Source organism: Podarcis melisellensis (genome assembly GCF_964234715.1).
Source record: "Podarcis melisellensis genome assembly, chromosome: 1".
NCBI classification, from domain to species: Eukaryota; Metazoa; Chordata; class Lepidosauria; order Squamata; family Lacertidae; genus Podarcis; species Podarcis melisellensis.
The window spans coordinates 49389684-49409234 of record NC_138528.1 but is presented as its reverse complement, the minus strand read 5'-3'; the positions used below and the strand labels follow the sequence as shown (position 1 = coordinate 49409234).

The following is a 19551-nucleotide window of genomic DNA, read 5'->3' as shown; positions in this document are numbered from 1 at the left end:
CAAGCAATAGAGCATGTAAAAGGTAATCTAACAGTTAACATGAGTACCCGCAAATCCCATTGTTTTGGGGAAGAGATTGACCAGCATTGCCTTGACGTAACTGCATGTTCTCAAAGGGATGTATCATCCACTCTGCAGAAGGCTCTATTTGCATTATGAACTTGTGTTCAGCTGAAAAGCACACACAAAATGGACATTGTCAAGTTCCTATGGCATATGGATGACAGCAGCTTTTGCTGAAGTATCAGGCTGATCTTCACCTTGTTGCTTTTTTCCTCCTCCAGGTGCTCTCCCAGATAAGGCAGACCTGCTGCTTGACCCACATATGGATCAGGAACTGGAGAAACTGTAAGTCCCTTTTCCAGCGGAGAAAGCAGAGTCAGGCAACATGTCCCTCTAGCTCAGTAGTCTACTCTGCAGTGCCTCTTCCTTCAAGGACATTTCCACCCCTGTCTGCAGATGCCAGGGACTGAACCCAACACCTTCAGTTTATAAAACATGCATTTTCCCCCTGAGCTACAGGCACAGGTTATGCAGCATGACTCCTCTTTGGATCCGTCTCAGCTCAGTGGTGCAGTTGATGAGACGGCAAATTGCCTTTTTATGCAATTACTGCTAATTGACATGGAGGGAATGGAAGACTTTCCAGCCCAAGTCTAATCCCAACAAACAGCACCTGTGCAAGAGTGCAAAAGGTGTATCACACAGCAGTTTGGCTAGCCACCTTAAAAGAGACCCAGAGGCTTCTAACTAAGGAGGCAGCCTTAGCTGTGCAAGCCAAGAGTCCTGTCACTTAAACACTTGGGCAAAAAAAAAATGAGAGGCACAAATACAAGATGGGTGACACCTGGCTTGAGAGCAGTACATGTGAGAAGGATCTAGGAGTCTTGACATGAGCCAACAGTGTGACGCGGCAGCTAAAAAAGCCAATGCAATTCTGGGCTGCATCAATAGGAGTATAGCATCTAGATCAAGGGAAGTAATAGTGCCACTGTATTCTGCTCTGGTCAGACCTCACCTGGAGTACTGTGCCCAGTTCTGGGCACCACAGTTCAAGGAGGACACTGACAAACTGGAATGTGTCCAGAGGAGGGCAACCAAAATGATCAAAGGCCTGGAAACGATGCCTTATGAGAAACTGCTAAGGGAGCTGGGCATGTTTAGCCTGGAGAAGAGGAGGTTAAGGGGTGATATGATAGCCATGTTCAAATATATTAAAGGATGTCACATAGAGGAGGGAGAAAGGTTGTTTTCTGCTGCTCCAGAGAAGCGGACACAGAGCAATGGTTCCAAACTACAAGAAAGGAGATTCCACCTAAACATTAGGAAGAACTTCCTGACAGTAAGAGCTGTTCGACAGTAGAATTTGCTGCCAAGGAGTGTGGTGAAGTCTCCTTCTTTGGAGGTCTTTAAGCAGAGGCTTGACAACCATATGTCAGGAGTGCTCTGATGGTGTTTCCTGCTTGGCAGGGGGTTGGACTCGATGGCCCTTGTGGTCTCTTCCAACTCTATGATTCTAAGAGCAGTTTAGGAAGTGGAAGCTATATGCCAGCAGAGGAAGCTCTTGGCTTCTTGCAAACATTAAATCTTCCATTGCAAGAACAGTGCATGCGGCAGAGGAGCCCTGACGGCAACCTGTGAGCCAGATCCTTTCCCCCATGTACTAGTGCGCAAGATTCTGCAATGACAAATCTCTCAGCCCCATTTTTCTTCTTGCAGGGTAGCTCAGGTTTCCGGGCTCTCCCTTTCCAATTCCAACCCTGCCAGCGGGGATGCGACCAATGTGCCTTCCCGCCCCTCTCTCCGCCTCAGCTCCCCTTGGAGGCCTCTCCTCCACCGCCGAAAAATGGATGCGGAAAGCGACGGCTCCACCGAAGAGACAGATTCCTCTGAGAACTGATGGATAGATATGCATGGGAGTACAAGCTTATTTTCAGCCCTTGTAACTGAAGCCATGTAGGCGTTGATGAAACATAGCTGTTTAAGTACCTTCCTCCACAAGCTCAACGTGTGACCTACTCCTTTTTACTCTTTATCAGTATTATAGCTCAGAGCTCCCTCTCAGCAAGGCACACCCCATTCTAACAAAAACTGTTGTTTTCTTCTCATACTGGCAGAGAAATTGGATGGCTAGGCCATGAAAGCTGACATCAGCTGCAGGGTTCGACTGCCCTCTGGTGGCAAACAAGTCAAATTAGTAGAAACGTTCTAGCACTAGGGCAAGTAGTAGCTACCTTTGAAGAATCAATTCTAATCCCAAAACTATGCACTGTGAAACATTTTCATCCTCATCCAAGGATAGGAAATATACAAGATGAAGCCTGTAACTCAAAGCACTCTTCTTGTCCTCGCGAGATTTATTTTACTTTCTCCTCCTGTATATGCCCTATCTGCTAGTCGGTTAGCTAGTCCAATACCTTCCAAGCTTTCACTTCAAAATTCAAACAAGTTAGTAAGACATGACCCCAGTTAAGTCACCAGATTTGAAATTTGGGGCTAAGCTTCCATACTTTGTGGGATGGCCATTGCCGATGAGCATTTTCAAATGCTTACTGGGCTCTATCGTAGGAGAAAGGAGTAGGGCATTATTTATTAAATTGCAAAGCTTTAAACTTTCCTGCAAACAAAGTATAATATATAGTAAATAAAGCATGTTGTAAAAGGCAAGTAATGTGTCTGAGATTCATTACAACTTGAGGGAATGCGAAAGGTGACAATACCGCTCAAAACTCCACTGAATCATTGGTAAGTGTCTTCCTAGGGAAGGTACAAAGTTTTTTTTAAAAAAGTGTATTAATCAGACGGTGTTTCAAATCAGCTCATTTTTCATAAAGAAAAAATCAACACAAATTGGTAATCCTTTAAGGCTGCTTTCACACCCAGACTGTGTCCTCTTTACACCTCACCTGAAGTCTGCTAACTTCCCTTCCTAGCCCATGGCAAGAAAAGGGAGTAGCTCTGCTTGCCTCAGTGTCCCTGGGGTCCATCAGCTACATCTGAATTAAAAAAAGGAAGTCACAGAAATGGAACACACACGTATTTGATTTTATTCACTTGGGGTGGGAGGGAGAGAATCCTTATCACTCCCCTTTGGACCTCCCCACACAGCAGAGGCCCAACCTTGGCCACAACAAAGCTCATTAATACTACCGTTTTAACTCAAAGTACACAGACAGCCCAAGAAGAGAACCCTCTTCCAGTCGAGAGCACACCAGGCCAAACCAAAGCTCTGCAAACTCCTGGCCTTGGAAAAGGAGCACTTTAAGACAAATTTGCAATAATCGAAGTTAAAACATCAGTGCATTTTCAGAACCCAGGGAGCAAAAAATGAGAAGTGGAGCAGACCCAAGGGGGCGGGGAAGAGATTTCCAGTAAGCCCATGCAGCCATTTACCTTCTTGGGGAAGTGTGCAAGGAGAAAGCAGGTCAATTGCACTAATGAATATGCAGATATGGAAATAGGCAAGATGTTGCTCCATCGTAAAGTGGGTCCTCAAGCTACCCTGATAAACCTCATCTCTCTTTCTCTAGCAAGAGCATCTTATCGAAACCAAAGTCATCATTCCAGTGTACTCTTAGTGGTTGATTTCCCAGTGAAGAGCGATTAGACAGACTTGCTACCTTAACAGAATGTACAATGGGCACGACGCAAGTCTTCAGATGAACCCACAGCTGCAACAGCAACTATCATGCAAGGTAAATGTAAAATGGTTACAACAGCAAGCACCGCTTCACGTGGATTGAGTTTCCCAGTGTGATGAGATTCTTCTTCCAAGAGAAGAACATAAACCAAGGCAGGGGGGAAAGGCATGCAGATGCAAGAGGGGGCTTTGTGGCAGGATAGCTTCTGTCCTGAACATCAAAGCAGCATTGTGGGATGGAAGAGAGCACTTTCATCTGCTCCTGTTCTTCATCTACACCAGCAGAACTGTATCTGGAGTCGTTTAAGAAAGAAACCCAGAATGCTGGGCTAGAAGGAGCAAAGGGGCAGCAGTGAAGCTTCGACAAGGGGAAGCCGCTTTCCTTCAAACTACTTCCTTTCCCCACGTGCAGATGGGGCCATGCTATTCAGGTAGATCTCGCCGGGGAAGGGAGGCCAGCAACAGCAGTGGTTGCACAAACCACACCAGAGCCAGTGGACTGAGCGCCCACTGCCCTGTTTTGTTAGCAGTTTCCATAAAGGTCTGAAAGGAAACCAAGAGGGCACCAAGGAGACGAGGCAACAGGTTATATGAAACAGCAGGCCCAATAACCTCTTCATTCCTCAACTGAAGATGCTCTCTTCTCAACAGCATCAACCCATGGTTCAGGGTGTGTGTGACAGGGTAAGAAATGTACGTTTCCCCAGCTGTCCAGCATATTTGCATAACACTGCAAATATCTTGCACAAGCCCACCCAAGCATGCCTTGATCCTTTGCCGCTTGCTACAGATGGAGGCTTTTAAGTCACTGCTCTCAAAAAGGGATCTAATTACATTACATTGGTTCAAGGCATGGCCAGCAAGAATGACCTTGTGCCAAAATCAAAACTTCCCCCTGTTCTAGAAGACAGTCTAGGCCCTGGGGATTCCCCACCATTCCCCTGTTTACTGTCATTTCCCTTGGAAGAGTTTCAGACACAGCTTCCTTCTCCCCCCAAACATATTCTGCTAATAACAGCCAGGGGCTGGGGGAAGTGGAAACAGCAGCAGCACAGAGGTCAATTGGCAACCCTTGTGCAGTGCGCAGCAGCAGCGGGGGAATCTCTGGAAGGGCCAATATTCCATTAGCTGAAGGTTGGGGTCATTTCAAATAGAAAATAATGTCCAGAGAGTTTTTGAGCAAGTGCCAGGCATGTCCATTTCTCCTTTTCTCCTCAAGAAGCCCCAGCCATGCTCGGCTAAAAAGCAATCCTGTTCAATTCTTCCAGGTGGACTCAAGGTGCAATTGGTGTTTCGCTGATGGCCACAAGCTGCAAAGTCTCTCCTGAATCCTCAATATGAGCCATAGCGATCCTAAGAGGTGGGAGAGGGAGGACAGAAAGAGGCAACTTAGCACATTGCCCACAGAAATGATGCCATATTTCTGGGCACCTGAATACAGCAGCTAACCCCCCAAAACAGTTAAAACTTCAGGCCAAATATCAGGACATAAAAGTGCCGGCTGGATCAGGTCCATGGCCCATCTAGAGCAGCATCCTGTTCTCTAACGGCCAACCAGATATGGGGAAACCCACAAGCGGATATGACAAAAGCAAGCCCATCCTACTAAGCTCTGAATAAGAGGCTTATGAACCATGTAAAAGGTTACTTTTGCTGGCAAAGAATTTCCATGCTGCCATCTCAGATCATGCAACATCTCCACTGTAAGCAAGGAGCTGCTCTCACCAATAACATGAGAATGAGAACTGGCTGTAGCCCCTGTCATCCCATCATTTGACAAAAGCAGCTCCTCGCACAGGAGCATTAGGGGAACAGCCCAAGTGTGTAAGCAGGTGAGCTTGTGTGGATGAGGCCTGCACTAAGGTTTCCGTCTTAACTTCTGTTCCAGAACTACAAAGTATAAAAACACCAGTTACTTTGCATATGTTTGCATCATCTACCTGAGTCCAAGTAGCTTTGCAAAAGCTGGGAATTTAAATTTAGCATACATGGTGCAGTAATTTATTATCTTCTAGTGGACTGACCAGCCAGCTGCTTTAGAAGTGTTGGAAACTTTTTGACCCCTACATGAATGAGAACGAAACAAAAGCCAGAGACAAGACATCACACATGGCTTCCAGGATTGTAACCTTCACTATCAAAGTTTGAACTCTGCGTGAGGCATTTAGAGCCTCTTGCCATGACTACACAACAGGCGTGCTACCTCACCTGAAGGGAATTCATCACACCATTGGCTAGAACAGCCATCTTGCCAGCAACAGACTTCACCCCTTGCTTGAACTGGGCAATATCAGCAGCAGGCAGTACATTTCCAATTGAAACACCACCTAGAGAGGCGGAAGGAAAAACAACACCATCAGAGAGTTCTGCTGTATGAGGAAGATGCTCATCTTATGGAAGAGGCCTTGCTGGCTGAGATCTTAGGTTGGGAAATCCACTAGGAGATCCTGTAACCCTGAGTCAGATATGTAATCTGCTCCATGATTTGACACTCAAGCCAGCCAAGCCCATCCCTTTCTGAGTAATAGGTGTTAAGGGCCACACCAGCCCCTTGGTGACAGAAGAAAACCCGTCTCTCAAGTTGTTTGCTGACATACCCGAGTTCCCTGTCTCAGACTCTCCAAACAGATCAGCAGAGCTGATGGCATTGCTGCCAGAGAGTTGTTGGAGTCGGGATCTGGCCTCATACTGGAAAGAGAAAACAAAATAAGAAGCAGGAAACAGAAGCTGGTGGTTGCCAGGTGATGGGTAGGAACAGCTTGAAGACAGAGAAATCATCCAGCACTTGCCTCAGCATCAGCTTCCCGCCCAAAGAACATGTCAGACGAGATGGCTTTGGCCCCAGCAAACTTCTGTCGAGCTTCACTAGACTCTACTACTGAGATCTTGCTCTCTGTCTCTCTTCTGTTGGTGGGTCTGAGTGGAGGAGAAAGGAAAGCCCTGTAACAGCAATCCATAGAGTCACAACCCAGTGCACAGGTATTCGGCCATGGTGAGAAAGTGGAACCCCATCTGTTCAACTCCAAGTTAGTTGGATGTCATAAGCCCCCTCAGCTAAGCGCTATGTCATACACTGGATTGATTCACACAGCACATTAAACCATAGCTGAAACCCAGCCAGTTTTAAATGAATAAGCAGTGTGTCATGTTGCAGGCTGTTCCAAAGTTTGAACAGCACTCTTCCCGTTCCTGATGTGCCACAGTCAAAACCAGGCAGAGTTGGGTTTGTTCTCCTGAAGAACCCACAAGTAGCTACCCAAGTACAAACCTTTGTTACTGCTTGTGGTTTGGAGACAAACAAATTTCAGGCCATGGCCCAGAAGCTACAAGAAGCCAAACTCTGGCTTGTTTTGTCCACAGCACAGCAGAAGCAGGAGCAGGCAGGGAGTGCAGTGAGAACCTTTCAGCAGTACACTTAAGGCACATTGCTTGTTCACATTAAGCCACAGGTTTAGTGAATTGTTTTTCTAAACTATGGTTTCTGCAGTGTGTAAACCTGGTCACTAGTTTCCTCAGTTAAACAAAGACAAAAGCCCCCTACTCTCATCAGCAACAGAGTGACCATCACTCAAGCAACCAGCATTTCTCAGTGGCTTAGTCAAAGCATTGCTCTGAGATCCATTCGTATTGATTGCAAATGTTGTTGTTATTATTACATTTATGCCCCACCTTTCCTCCTGGGAGCTTTGGGTGTCACATTAGGTTTCTCTCCCTCCCTGTTTTATCCTAACCACCACCCTGTGGGATAGGTTAGGCTGAGAAACAAGGTCACCTAGGGAGCTTCATGGCTGAGTGGAAATTTAAACCCTCATCTCTGAAGTTTAGTCCATCAGACCACAATACGGTGCCATTTTGAAACTGGTGTCTCTTGGACAGTGCTTGAGGCAAAATGCCTTGGGAAAGCCTAAGAGGCCTTTTTGTCAGGTGCTGGTTAAAGAGCAGTCATGTATGTCCCTGAACAGTTCCTTCAAGAAACTCCTTTCCAGATGGGACTCATCACTTTTACCTTTCACCAATGGGCCGGATACTGGAGATAGTGATGTCTGTCTCCTCTTCCCCTTTGTCAATCCCCCAGGTGTTGTCTGTTTCCCACTGTGAGCCAAAAGCATCTCCTAATGAGAAGGGATTATCTTTGTACCTATGAAAAAAAATGAGAAGAGATGATTTATCCAGGCCAGATAAAGAAAAGCTGGGCAAGAGCGAATGGCACTGCAACCACTCAGTCTTACTTGGGTGGTCCGGATGTGAAACTTCCAGTGTCTTCAAACAGATCCAGCTGGGACCGAGAGGACTTTGCAGTCACTGGTGTTTCTTGTTCTATCATTTGCATCTCGGAAAGGACAGAGTGCGAGATGGAACTAGGAGGAAGAAGACCAAGATAAAACCCTACTGGCAGAGCCCAACACCTACTTCTCACCATTAGAACTACATTGGCTCAAAAATAAGGCCCAAGTCAATCTAGTCTGCCTCCCTTTAAAGGAGCTCAAGGTGTTACTCATCAAATTCTGGCAGCCTCCCATCCTGTCACTAACCAGACCTTCTGGCTTTTCAGAAAGGCTGCTACATCACTTCATTAAGGCTGTGCTCTGAGCTAGCCAGAATGTAGAGATCATGGCAAAAGCAGATGTGAGACTTAAAAGACTGCAAGCAGGGGTTTCTTATTGCTAACACTTATGCTGTATACAGTCTGGGTGGGTAATGAATAAACAATGAGGGAACCAGGGCAGTGTCTCATTTTCTAAAGATACAAATTTCATTATACCTCAGATCAGATTCTACAAGATGGAAAAGCAGAAGAACCACCCAAGGCTGAAGATCTACTGGAAAGAAGCAATCTTTTGATTGGGGCAAATATAGATTACATTCAAGGCTAATATTCAGGATTCACAAGCCACTCCAAATAGAGTAGACTGGAACTCAGCTCACCAATGATGTACTCTTGAACCACAATCTTCCCGTCTATTGAGACAGCAGCAACTAAACCCCCAAGTGATCCTGGGGCAGATGTTACACTAAAATCTACCCATTTGGCACACTCTCCTTGTTCTTCATGTATAGCAAATACCTCCTGGACACCAATCCCATGCCCAGTCTCTCAGCTTGTTCACGCTTTTTTCCTTCCAGGTTCTGGAATTTCTTCTCCTCCTTCTTCCGATCAATCTGCAACTCCTGGTATGCCAGTCTCATTGAGGCAACTCTGAGGGAGACAACAAAATTAACTGGCAGGGGAGTCCAGAATACATATAAACTACCCACATATCTCATCATTCTGAAATGAGGAAATGGGTAAGCAGGACAGACTTTATGTACTCAAAAAAGCTCAGGCCCGGGCAGGACAACACTTATTTAGTCCTGACTTTGTTATGTGCCAATTGCTTCATCATTCCATGCCAAATACAAGTTTTCCTATGATAGGAAGCTTGTCCCAATAACTCTGCATGCAAACATATACAGATCCTAACTTGAGAATGCTGCAAGTGTGCCTCACTTACAGGGACTCCTCAGCTTGCTTCTTGCACTCTGCAGCCTGTTGTTCCCTCATCTTTTCAGCCACCTGGGCCTGTCGTTCAATTTCAGTGAAACTCTGGCTGCTCACTTTTTGAGCTCCAAGACCCTTTTTGGCCCCCAGCTGGAAGAAACAGAAGCAGAATAAAGGTTCCAAGAAAAGCCACAGTGAGCCTTTAAAATGGCAAAACCAAAGGATCAATTACTGCAAACGATGCAAGGGGCGCAGAGAGAGTCAGTGAACAAATCTGGCCAGTTCAAGACAAATTTGATAGGCCCCTCCAAATGCTGAAAGGGAAGATTTAAAGGGTGGGAATTCTTTTGTGCTCAGCAGGCCAGATCCTTACCTGTCCCCATCCCTGCAGAGCAACTGTGACAGTTGCTTGGTGCAACCCACCTGTTAAAAGTCGCTTACACAGGGCTTGGGAACTGCAGCACAAGGGGCTTTGCCATCCCTATGCTTAGTTACCAGTGCTGAGCACAAGGCTGGCCAAGCTGCTTTCTGCAGAGATCAAAGAACCATAGAGGTGTAGAGCTGGAAGGGATCACCTGCACTGCAGGAATCAAATTGGCTACATGATACAGGTCCCCCCACCCCCTGCCCCCGGTAAGAAACTTGGGTTGTTCAGCCAAACTTGCCACATCTCTGACTGCCCCACAAATCTCATCCTATGGTATGGGCCAGGGAGACACGGTTTGGGGAAAATCGCCTCACAGGCCAAATTTGGCCTACAGGCTGCAGGTTCCCCACCAGAGAAAAACAGCTGCTCACTATTTTGCAAGCTTTGCTGTATGCAATTCCACTATTTACTCATCAGGTGTACTTCATATGATGTTTGAAATTTTATAAGTTTACCAATGATGTAATCTCTCCCTGCCTCCCCCACCCAGCTTTTTCAAGCTCATTCTGAATATTTCTCTATATGCACAGTATTTGGTTGTGTGCACAATCACTGAAATCAAATCCAGTCAGGAATCAGGCAGATCCCTGGAAGCACTGATACCCACAAATAGCATACAATGCAAAACTGATTAGAGAAAATCCTTATTAGATACTCAAGGCAAATGACAAGGCCATTTGCTGGGTAGATGTGGACTGGGGAGCAAATCTTTATCAGAAAAAAAGAGATGTGTGTAGTTAAGACAAAATCCCTCTCAGGAGACATACCCCTTTCTTAGTAGCACCTGGCTTCTTCTTTCCAATGAGTGAAGGTTTTATTTCTGCAACAGAGAAAAATAATGAGCAGACATGAAAGACAGCAAGAAATCTGCTGTTAGTCCCAACACTAGTAGCAGTTATTTAAGGCTTTTGTGGCACATTGAAAGCTATGCCAAGTGTGCCAGATGCATAGTTAATACACCCAGCAGCTCTGGCAGCAGCCTAGAGAAATCCAAAGGCAGTATGACAGGCCACACCATGCAATTTCAGATTAGCCGCTTTGTGGTCCCCCTTCCTGAGTTGAAAAAGCAGCATAAAATCACCCCAAGAAGTGGTGCTTCAAAGAATCTGGTTTGAAAAACTAGACTGATTTCCCAATATGTTACATATATTGCAACCAAAGGGTGCCTGGTAGCTCAGGTTGGCCTTGGAGAAGAGCTCTAGTGGCAACAAAGCACCGCTGCAGGACTGAAGCTACATTTTCTAGGGAGGCTGCTCAGTATTCCTAAAGCAGTTAGCAACCCAAGTGCCTCCTTGAAACAAGCCACGTGTGTCCACTTGGCTGACTGCAAAGATAGCAAAGAGCAGGATGGATCCTTAACTTCACTAGTGAGGAAGATCAACTTCCTTGAAATGACAATTTGAATGTAGAAGACAGACAAACCCTGGCCTGAAGGCAGAACCACAGAAAGAGAAGGCAGAGGCAAGGCACCACAAGTAGCCAGTGCAGGCCCTTAGCCAGTTACCTCTGGCAGGAGCAGCCCCTTGCCGAGACAGACACATGGATGCGTCTGAGGAAGAAAAAGACATGTACATGTTGGAAACTAAAATGGTACGTTCTAGGTATAGCCTGGGCTCAGGATAGACCGAAACACATCCTCCACAAGAAGGCCCAAGCAAAATTGCAGGAACAGGATACTAGCATCTATAGGCTGGAATCAGACATCGTGGTTTATCAGACCAGGCACAGATCCTGTGCATGCAAGCTTTCTCTGTCCTTCTCCACATACACACTGCTTTGATGAAGGCAACCTAGTTCATAGTGACATCTGATCCAGAAACTGTGCTTTAAGGTCCTCCTCCAAACCAAATCCGATTCTAGTTTCATATTCTTGAGCCCTTAAAGTACAGTTTCCCTGTTTTGACATCAAGGGAAACTGTGGTTAGAATGTAAGGTATCTTCGCCAAAGTTGAATGGATATGGGGAGGAGGAGCAAACATGCATGTAACTATTCCTGGTCTAATACACCATGGTTTAGCAGACTGGATTGTTAAAATCAGAATCAGATCACAGTCTTCAGTAATGGCTAGTTCCTCTTGACGAATAAGTCAATAATAGTTCTAATTTGCATTTATTCACTCGATACGACCCCAGTCCCCCTGGTGAATTATTGCTTTTGACCTAAACAAACACTGGGATCTCAAGGTCAGAAGGAACAGACCATCCAGAAATTGCAGAATATATGGTATGCTGATACCATATATGGGAAGAGTCTCCAATACTGAATAAAATCTTTTGCTTAATTCTGTGCAAGGATGAATGGTCATCTTCATATTTGAAGGCCGTTATACTGATGGAGCAGATTTGTTTTTTGATGCTCTGGAGGATAGGGTCCAAACCAACAAATTAAAATTACAAGAAAGGGGATTGTGACTAAAAATTATGAAGAGATTCCTTCTGGAACAAGCAGCTGACAGGTGAACATACTTGTGTGGAAGTGAAAGACTCTCTTTTGTTAGAAATCTCTATGCAGATGTTGGATCACCCATCTGGCATGGTTTCAAATTGGATGAGGGACCACGTATTGAGATTCCTTCATTGCAGGGTGAATACTCTAATTTTATGCCTAACGGCCGATTTCCTCTACCAGCCAGTTGGACTAGATGATCTATAGGTATATTCCAACTCTATAGTTCTAATTTTCAAAAGCCAGACTTAGAAGTGACCCAATTCCTCCTCCAGAGTCAGAAGCACTGGCCTCCCTTACCTGATTCAGCATCTGAAATAAACTCTGTTATTAAAGCAGACCATCTACTCAAATTAAATGGTGAGTCACTGAGACATTATGTTTAACATAATAGGAAACAAGGGAGCTTACACTTACCAAGAGATCCTTTAGGAGAAGTGCTCAGCAGGTCAATAGATGGACCCTGGTCAGGCTCTATGGGCAAGAGCACACACACTTATTTTTTAAAATGGCAACTAAGGTAGAGCAAAGAAGATGCATGTCTTGTGTCCAGTATCTTGGACAATTAAAATGATTTTTTTCTCATCCCACAAAACGTTGATGTTCCAGGACCGCTGCTTACTACCCAGAAAACTCCCTGCAGGAAATTACTGGACAGCTAGTAGAAACCACCAGAGTCTCACTGACCGTCAAGAATACGCATCTCTAAACTCGGCCCTCCAGATGTTTTGGGACTACAGCTCTCATCATCCCTAGCTAACAGGACCAGTGGTCAGGGATGATGGGAACTGTAGTCCCAAAACATCTGGAGGGCCGAGTTTGCCCATGCCTGGTCAAGAATATTCCAAGCAACAGAACTGCTTCCACACACTTGATACTTTTAAATCTATACAGAAGGGGTGGGGAACCCATGGCCTTCTATATATTGTTGAACTCCAGCTCCCATCAGCTCCAAGCAATGTCATTACTGATGTGGGTTGATGGGAACTGTAGTCCATCAACTTCTGAAAGACAGAGGATCCCCACTCCTGCCCTATAGGAAATGCACGACTCCTTAACTTAAGTCACGCAGCGTAAACACCCTTTTCCAAGAGAAAAATAAAATGTTCACTTCAAGAGAACATGGGTATGGCTGCCAAACGTTGTGGAGAGATGCCACAACATGCATGCAACAATGAAGCAATTCTCCAATCCTCTATATTGACTCATGTGTTACACTGCACAGATCCTCTGTTCATCATCCATCCTGAGAACAAGCAAGATCAAGTGTCTTTCCAGCCAGGCTAGGAAGATTCAAAAGGGGCAAAGGAGCTAAATAGCGATACTCACGTTGAACTTCATTATTCTCAGTAGACTTTGCTGTTCTCTCCAATTCTAGCGAAGGCTCTACTGTGCTCTGGCCTGTTTCAACCACATCCCAGGTATTACAATCCTTAAAAGAAAATGAACCGGCCCTCAGGAAGATGCAACAATTTGGATCGGACAGTACAAATAGATCAAACTCAGAAACCCTTGGTTGACAGGATATGCATTTCAAACGCATAACACCCAGTAAGCATTAACAGTGTTCTCAAGTATTACAATGTATGCCCTCAAGGTGGCTTCTTGTGGAGAAATCTGGAGCCAAGCCGATTTAAGACTCAGGCCATGCTGTCCCGTATCTTTAGATATAATCTCCTCCGTGGCAAGAAACAGTTTTGGAGAAGGAAACCCAATCCCTTGAGACCAGCTCTACAATCCTAAGCATGCTTAAGTAGATGGTACCCTGAAATCAATGGAACTTCCAGTTTAGAGTCAAAGTGGAAATCTCCCAGTCTTGCCCCTGTATGAGAGAGAAGGTATGCTAGACAGGAAAGACATAAGCTACGAATCATCTTGTTGAACAAAACCAAGAGTTCATCTAGTTCAAAACTCCATTTCTAGGAAGCTCAGAAGCAGTGCAGAATCTAAAAGCTATCATCTCTTTGAACCCAGGATCCAGTATCTGGAAGTATACTGCCCCTGAGCAAGGTCAGGGTGGGGGGATCCTAAGGAAAGAGCTCTGCTTATCCTTTGTGAACAAGACAAAAAAGAAAAAAGAAGGAGGAGGGAAGGGCCTGTATCTCAGTAGAAGAACACAGGCTCTGCAAGAACAGGAATCCCAGGGTCCATCTCCAGTTGGAGGGTTGTGGGTGGCAGGGCTAGGAAGACCACCTCTGACTGGAGAACAGCCAACACTCAAATCAAAGAAGACTGAGCCAAACAGACCACTGATCTGACTCCGTGGCCCTGTCACACCAAGTCAGTTCATTGCTTAGCCTGAACACACTGGCTCACAAGGAGGAGGTTGCAGCTACTTTGCTCCTCCTCAGGCTTTTTAGGTCAGCACAGCACCTCAGCTAGGGTCTTGGCTCTGCTTGTCATTCGAACCTGGGACTATGGTTAATGTCTCTCTTCCTTAACTATGACCTGTAGCCAAAAATTTTCCTAAGGTTACAGGTGGTGGTCAAGGAGGAAAGATCTTCACTACAATCCAAGCCAAACCTTGATTACTGTGAAATGCAAACCAGGCCAGTTTGCATGTATGAATGTAAACAACCACCTCAAGGAGGCAAACGTAGTGAATATGGCAGGTCCAAACCACTGAGCAGCACGGCCCCTCCAACTTGACCTATGTAGGTTACAGAGTTTTGGATCAAATACATTCATGACCTGTAGTTCCCCCATCAATGAAGGTTTCTGATGGAAAGGGGCAATCCAAGTTGGCTCAACACACCTGTGTATGTTCCAAGAAGAAATCGGCATCACTCTTTTCTGGGGAGTGGCCTGGGGTTCCACTCAGCCCATCAATCAGGAGCTGGAAAAGGAGAAAATAGTTTGTCGTATTCAGTAGCAAGCACCGTGGTCCCTGATCCTTCCCAACAGCAAAGAGGCTCATCTGCACTTACATCATTCCCGTACTTGGCCATCGCAGCAGTTGCCAGCTGCCGGATCTTGTCCCGGTACATCTGGGCTGCGCGGCTATTATACTTGGCACTGGCATCTGTGGTGGTGCAACCATACTGGCGGAAAAAGGCAGTCTGGCAGGGGTGGAGAGGAAATTTAGTTGAAGTCCAGGATTAGAAAAATGAAGAGCAAATGAGACAAACGGGTGACCTCCTGCAACTAAAGGGCCCGATTCCAGACATAGACCTGCAAGAATTCAGCTTTCTCTTGGAAGCAGGAGTTTCAGGAACACAGGCCACCATGTTCTTTTATTTTATAAGCAAGTTTGATAAACAAATATTTATTAAGAAAACACCAACCACTTGACTATGACATCTACCAAAGAGGAGCATGGTAAAAAGGTCCAGGCATGCAACTAAAGATCATCAACTTCAAATGGCTCCTTACCGCATTGGCATTGCTACCCACTTGCATACACCTCAGCTGAAACCAGCTCCAGTTGAAATCAAGCTCTGTGGACCTGACAAGAGAAAAAAACCTGGAGTCATTATCACAGAAAAGTTCACCAGGTCAGGCTCAGAAGGGTTTGAACAACACAATGCACAATGGAAGCAGATCTCTGGGAATATATGAGCTACTGTTAGTGCCCCTGAACCAATAAATATCTTCCATATTAGTTTCCGGGTGAGGGCAGTGGCCAGAGGTGTACCTTGGTTTCCTTGTGCCCTTGCACAAGGAGATGTTGTACCAGTGTCTCTATAGCCAGGAGAGAGCAAGGACCAGAAACTCAAAAAGTCTGCTTTGCGTTGCCTTTTGCACTGCACCAGTGGCTCCCTTTGTGGCCATCAGGGTCAGATCTGCTCTGCTCCACACCTCCTCCTCCTCCATTGGTCCATCTGTCTACCTTCCTCCCTCCACTCCCTGCTTTCCCTTCTGCCTCCTTCCTCCCTTCCTTTTTTCCTCCTCCTGCAACTCTTACCCGCTCCCTGTCTTTCTTCCCTAAGCCTTGCTAGGCACTCCGCTCACACTTCTGACTGGGAAGGGGGCACCACAGGGTTGCTGAGATGGCCCATGTCAGCAACCAGCTTCCTCTGGTGAGGGCGCCCAGATTCCTAGCCACTCCAACCCAGATGGAGAGATGTGATTTTTGTGCCTCCCTGACCCTGCGTCCTTGGTGGGGGCCAACCTGGCCAACCTCTAGGTACACCCCTGGCAGTGTCTCATGTGTTACCAGAGCTTTGACCCAGTTGTATTTGGCTGTTTGAACTCCTTCAGTCTGGCCTGTTAACCAGAATAATTTCAGACTGAATACAAGGTAGTGGGTACCCAATAATTCAGATGCAAAAGTGTTGGCAAGGAGAATATGTTTTGAGCACACGAGCAAAAAGACTCTTCAGATGTATCCAGCTAGCATGCATTTATCTTTTTTTTCCAAGAAACACACAAAAATACCAAGTGGACAATTTTTTGGATTAGGGAAAAACAAGCACACACAAAGGAAGACAGCTTGCTTCTCTTAGCATTTTCTGTTGAGGCCATGCTCTGACTTCTTTATCAGGAGTGCACCATGAAACAATAAAGGAGGGTTTTTTCAGTGGTGGTACCCTGGCTATGGAATACCATCTCCCAAGGAGGAATGCCTGGGGCCAACTTTACAAGCTTTCAGATGCCAGATTCAGACACTTTTATTCAACTAGGTATTTTTAAAAGTATATATGTCTCAACATGTTTTGAGCTTTTATTTGTTCTTTTGTGTTTTGGTTTTTTGAAATTGCATTATGAATTACATTAACAGTGCCCAGAAATCTGATCCAATGAAAGGAGGGACGGTATAGAAAGCTTCTAAATAAATAAATGGCTAATTTCAAAGATACAAAACTCATCTCAGTATGTGCTGGTCAACAATACTTTAAAGAAGCATTTGTAACTCTCTGAAATAATGTTTCCTCCCCCCCAAAAAAAATATTGGGGGGGGGATGTCTGTTGTAGGACAGGATATGTTTACATGCTCTTTTTATTGAAAATCAATTTTAAAATATTTTTTAAAGCAGCAGCAGCAGTGTTTGTACTGTTGAAATAGATGTGATGGCTTTAGCACTGCTGTCAAGCAGCTCTGCAGAAACTTCTTTGACATGTTCTTCAAAGCCTTATCTAATTTGTGTACATACTTCTATAGGCTCATAAATACAGGAAGAAATGGCCATGAAAACCACCAGAGAGAATTATGCACTCCAGAGCTTGGGAAAGCTGTTGTACCCATACTTTGTACATTCATTTACTAAAATAGAAATACAGAAATACAAATGATTCTAGGTGATACTCTTCTAACCAATGAAAGTTTCCTCTAGAAGTATGAATTTCATTTCTCCTGGTATGGTACTGTCAGCCATGAGATACTCAGAAATCAATATGTATCAAATATCTCACTTCTGTCACATGACACAGCAGCCAGAAGAAGCTATGTACTTCTTGCTTTGCCAAAATTGCATGGTCCTGCTCCAACACAGAATTCTACTTTCCTTCTGTTCACCGAGGACAAAGAGAGAGCATTTCAGGTAAGGAACTATTATAAGAGCCAAAGAGCTTACACTGTAAGAACAAGAACTAGGGCTAGCTAGCTAGCCTGTGTGAGTAATCCGATACTCTCACAGAAGTAGGTCAGGTAAAGGGTAAGTGCGGGCTTTCAAGCTTCACAAATGTATTGAAATGAGACAAATACTTCAATGTATTAGAAGTCAGCCAAAAAAACAAAAGAAAAAAGAGAGCATGTTAAAGGGTCTGTTCAAGCATGTTCACTGCTCAGATTTTATATAACATACTTTACATGTGCAATAAAGTCAGAGATCAAGTGTTAGAGATGGACAGCTTTTATGACCATTGAACATCACCTCAAATGTAAAATCTTTCAACAGACAGCAGTGGAGGAGTGTCAAGTGGTGGAAAATCAAAGTATGAAATCAGTCTCAGTGCACTACAGTTGTTATTTTTATACATTGCCAAGGAAGGAGGAAGCTTTACAGAATTCTAACACGGCCCCCAACTCCAATGTTTTCTTCCATTGGTGTGGAAACAGGTTTTTAACCAAAGGAATGCCTGTAGCAACTCTCTTCCTTCCGTAGCTAATCACTAGGATTGTTGCATGGCAAACAGAAACATTTTCTGAAATGATGATTCCCTCTTTTTGAATTTCCCTTCAAATGCTGTATAGGTACAAACCTGTATAGGTACACTACAACACAAAATATTAACTAATGCCACCTATAAAATGACAATAATACCAGAAAGAAACACACAAATCTATCACTCAATTTGCAGAAGTATATAAATAAATTAAATAGTACAAACTTGTATGCAGTCACACATCATGTGCAAAATAATTTTTAAAGATCATAGCAATCAGCAGTGCATTTTCTGAGTATCATAACTACATCTGTAGATGAACGGAACATTACAAAGAAGTTCATTCAATACTTGTCTAATTACGAAAGTAGCCATCTCTTGTTACGAAAGTAGCCATCTCTATGTCATCAAGAACAAACTTCACCACAAATATATTACAGTGCTTTTTTCTGGGGGTACTTAAGGGTACTCAGTAATAGCAACTTTTCCTTCCAGATGTTAAAAGTGTGGCACTTATTGCAACAACTTCATGGTGAGTACCAATCTGTATAATGAACTATATAAATATCCTGCCTGTTTTCAAACAGCAGTACAATGAACAAGTGAAAGAAAGGGGATTAGGCTATTCTTAGGATCCTCAAAGATTACCTAATCAAACACGTTTTACTGCACAAGAGCCATTTTAGGAGTATGCGTAAGTACCACAATTACACAAGACACTGGAGTTGCACACAATGAGCCACGTTGATCGTACGACTAAAGCAGGGATCCTGTATCTCTCACGTTCCTCATCTTACCTCCCACCCCTCCAAAAACAAACAAAACCCTAGTACTCACCGGATAAAGCTGAGATGCACACCCAGCGACCTGTGAACCCCAGAGCAGTCAATGCAGAGAAACACTCCATAGGTGATGCTGGCCCAGCTCGGGTTCTTCGCACCGCAGTCAAAGCAGGACTACAAGAAACAGAAGAAAAGCTATGAGGAAGACCAACAGGAAGCCACCGGGAAAGGAAGGACAGCAGGCCAGCTTCCTTATAGGGAGCCAGTATGTCTGGTCTGGCGCCAGTGACTAACTATGACGAGTCTTTCCCCACCCCGTAGCTTGAAACGAGGGGACTGCGGGGATGAAACGGGCCGCTGTGCTTTGAGGGGACGCAGGTGCCGTCCTCCTTCAAGGTCTCAAACCTCACGGCCCCAGCCCTGCCGCAGGTGGACGGGGCACTGCGGCGGTGGCAGAACCGAACCGGAAGGGGACGGTGGGGAGGGGAGACGCTGGGCCGGCGGGCGTCTGCCATCGGGAACAGCGGCCAAAGAGACACTCCAGAGCCTCCTGCCTCAACTCCCCGCGCTCGGTACCTTGTTGGGCGGCGCAGACCGAAGCCGCTTGAAAAGGGTCTGAATCTCCGCCTTGCTGGGCCCGGCCGCCATGTTTTCTTTTTCCCAGCACCCACCGCGGCCGGCAACAGGTCGCCGCGGGGACCAATCCGCGCGCGGGGCGTTTCCCTCCGACGG

General features: G+C 45.3%; 2 protein-coding genes across 6 annotated transcripts in view; one reads left to right on the top strand and one right to left on the bottom strand.

Annotated features, from left to right (window-relative positions):
* Positions 1 to 2667, top strand: part of CSTPP1 (centriolar satellite-associated tubulin polyglutamylase complex regulator 1) — a 145832-nt gene extending 143165 nt beyond the window's left edge. For all 4 annotated transcript variants that reach the window (XM_081901757.1, XM_081901758.1, XM_081901760.1 and 1 more), the window contains 2 exons: positions 285 to 348; positions 1720 to 2667. In XM_081901757.1, coding sequence (XP_081757883.1) covers positions 285 to 348; positions 1720 to 1900 — 245 coding nt within the window. In that variant the 3' untranslated portion in view covers positions 1901 to 2667. The remainder of the gene's footprint in view (positions 1 to 284; positions 349 to 1719) is intronic.
* Positions 2668 to 3024: 357 nt separating this feature from the next.
* On the bottom strand, positions 3025 to 19548 carry ARFGAP2 (ARF GTPase activating protein 2). Of its 2 annotated transcripts, XM_081901448.1 has the most exons (17): positions 19396 to 19548; positions 18875 to 18993; positions 15365 to 15437; positions 14920 to 15051; positions 14748 to 14828; positions 13322 to 13424; positions 12410 to 12466; positions 11051 to 11095; positions 10314 to 10366; positions 9133 to 9269; positions 8706 to 8837; positions 7870 to 7998; positions 7647 to 7778; positions 6430 to 6556; positions 6238 to 6328; positions 5849 to 5967; positions 3025 to 4993 (listed from the first exon to the last, which is right to left on the bottom strand). In XM_081901448.1, the coding sequence occupies exons 1-17, from the start codon at positions 19465 to 19467 to the stop codon at positions 4973 to 4975; spliced, it is 1623 nt and encodes a 540-aa protein (XP_081757574.1). In that variant the 5' UTR covers positions 19468 to 19548; the 3' UTR covers positions 3025 to 4972. The 2 variants fall into 2 exon arrangements, with proteins under 2 accessions (XP_081757574.1, XP_081757575.1); XM_081901449.1 differs by lacking the exon at positions 11051 to 11095.
* Positions 19549 to 19551: the final 3 nt, after the last annotated feature.

Coding starts and splice junctions, on each gene's coding strand:
- ARFGAP2 (XM_081901448.1), bottom strand. CDS start 19,467: ATGGCGGCCGGGCCCAGCAAGGCGGAGATTCAGACCCTTTTCAAGCGG. Junction 13,425..14,747: donor TCTTCTTGGAACATACACAG/GTGTGTTGAGCC, acceptor TTTTCTTTTAAG/GATTGTAATACCTGGGATGT. Junction 8,838..9,132: donor AAGCAAGCTGAGGAGTCCCT/GTAAGTGAGGCA, acceptor TGTCTCCCTCAG/AGTTGCCTCAATGAGACTGG.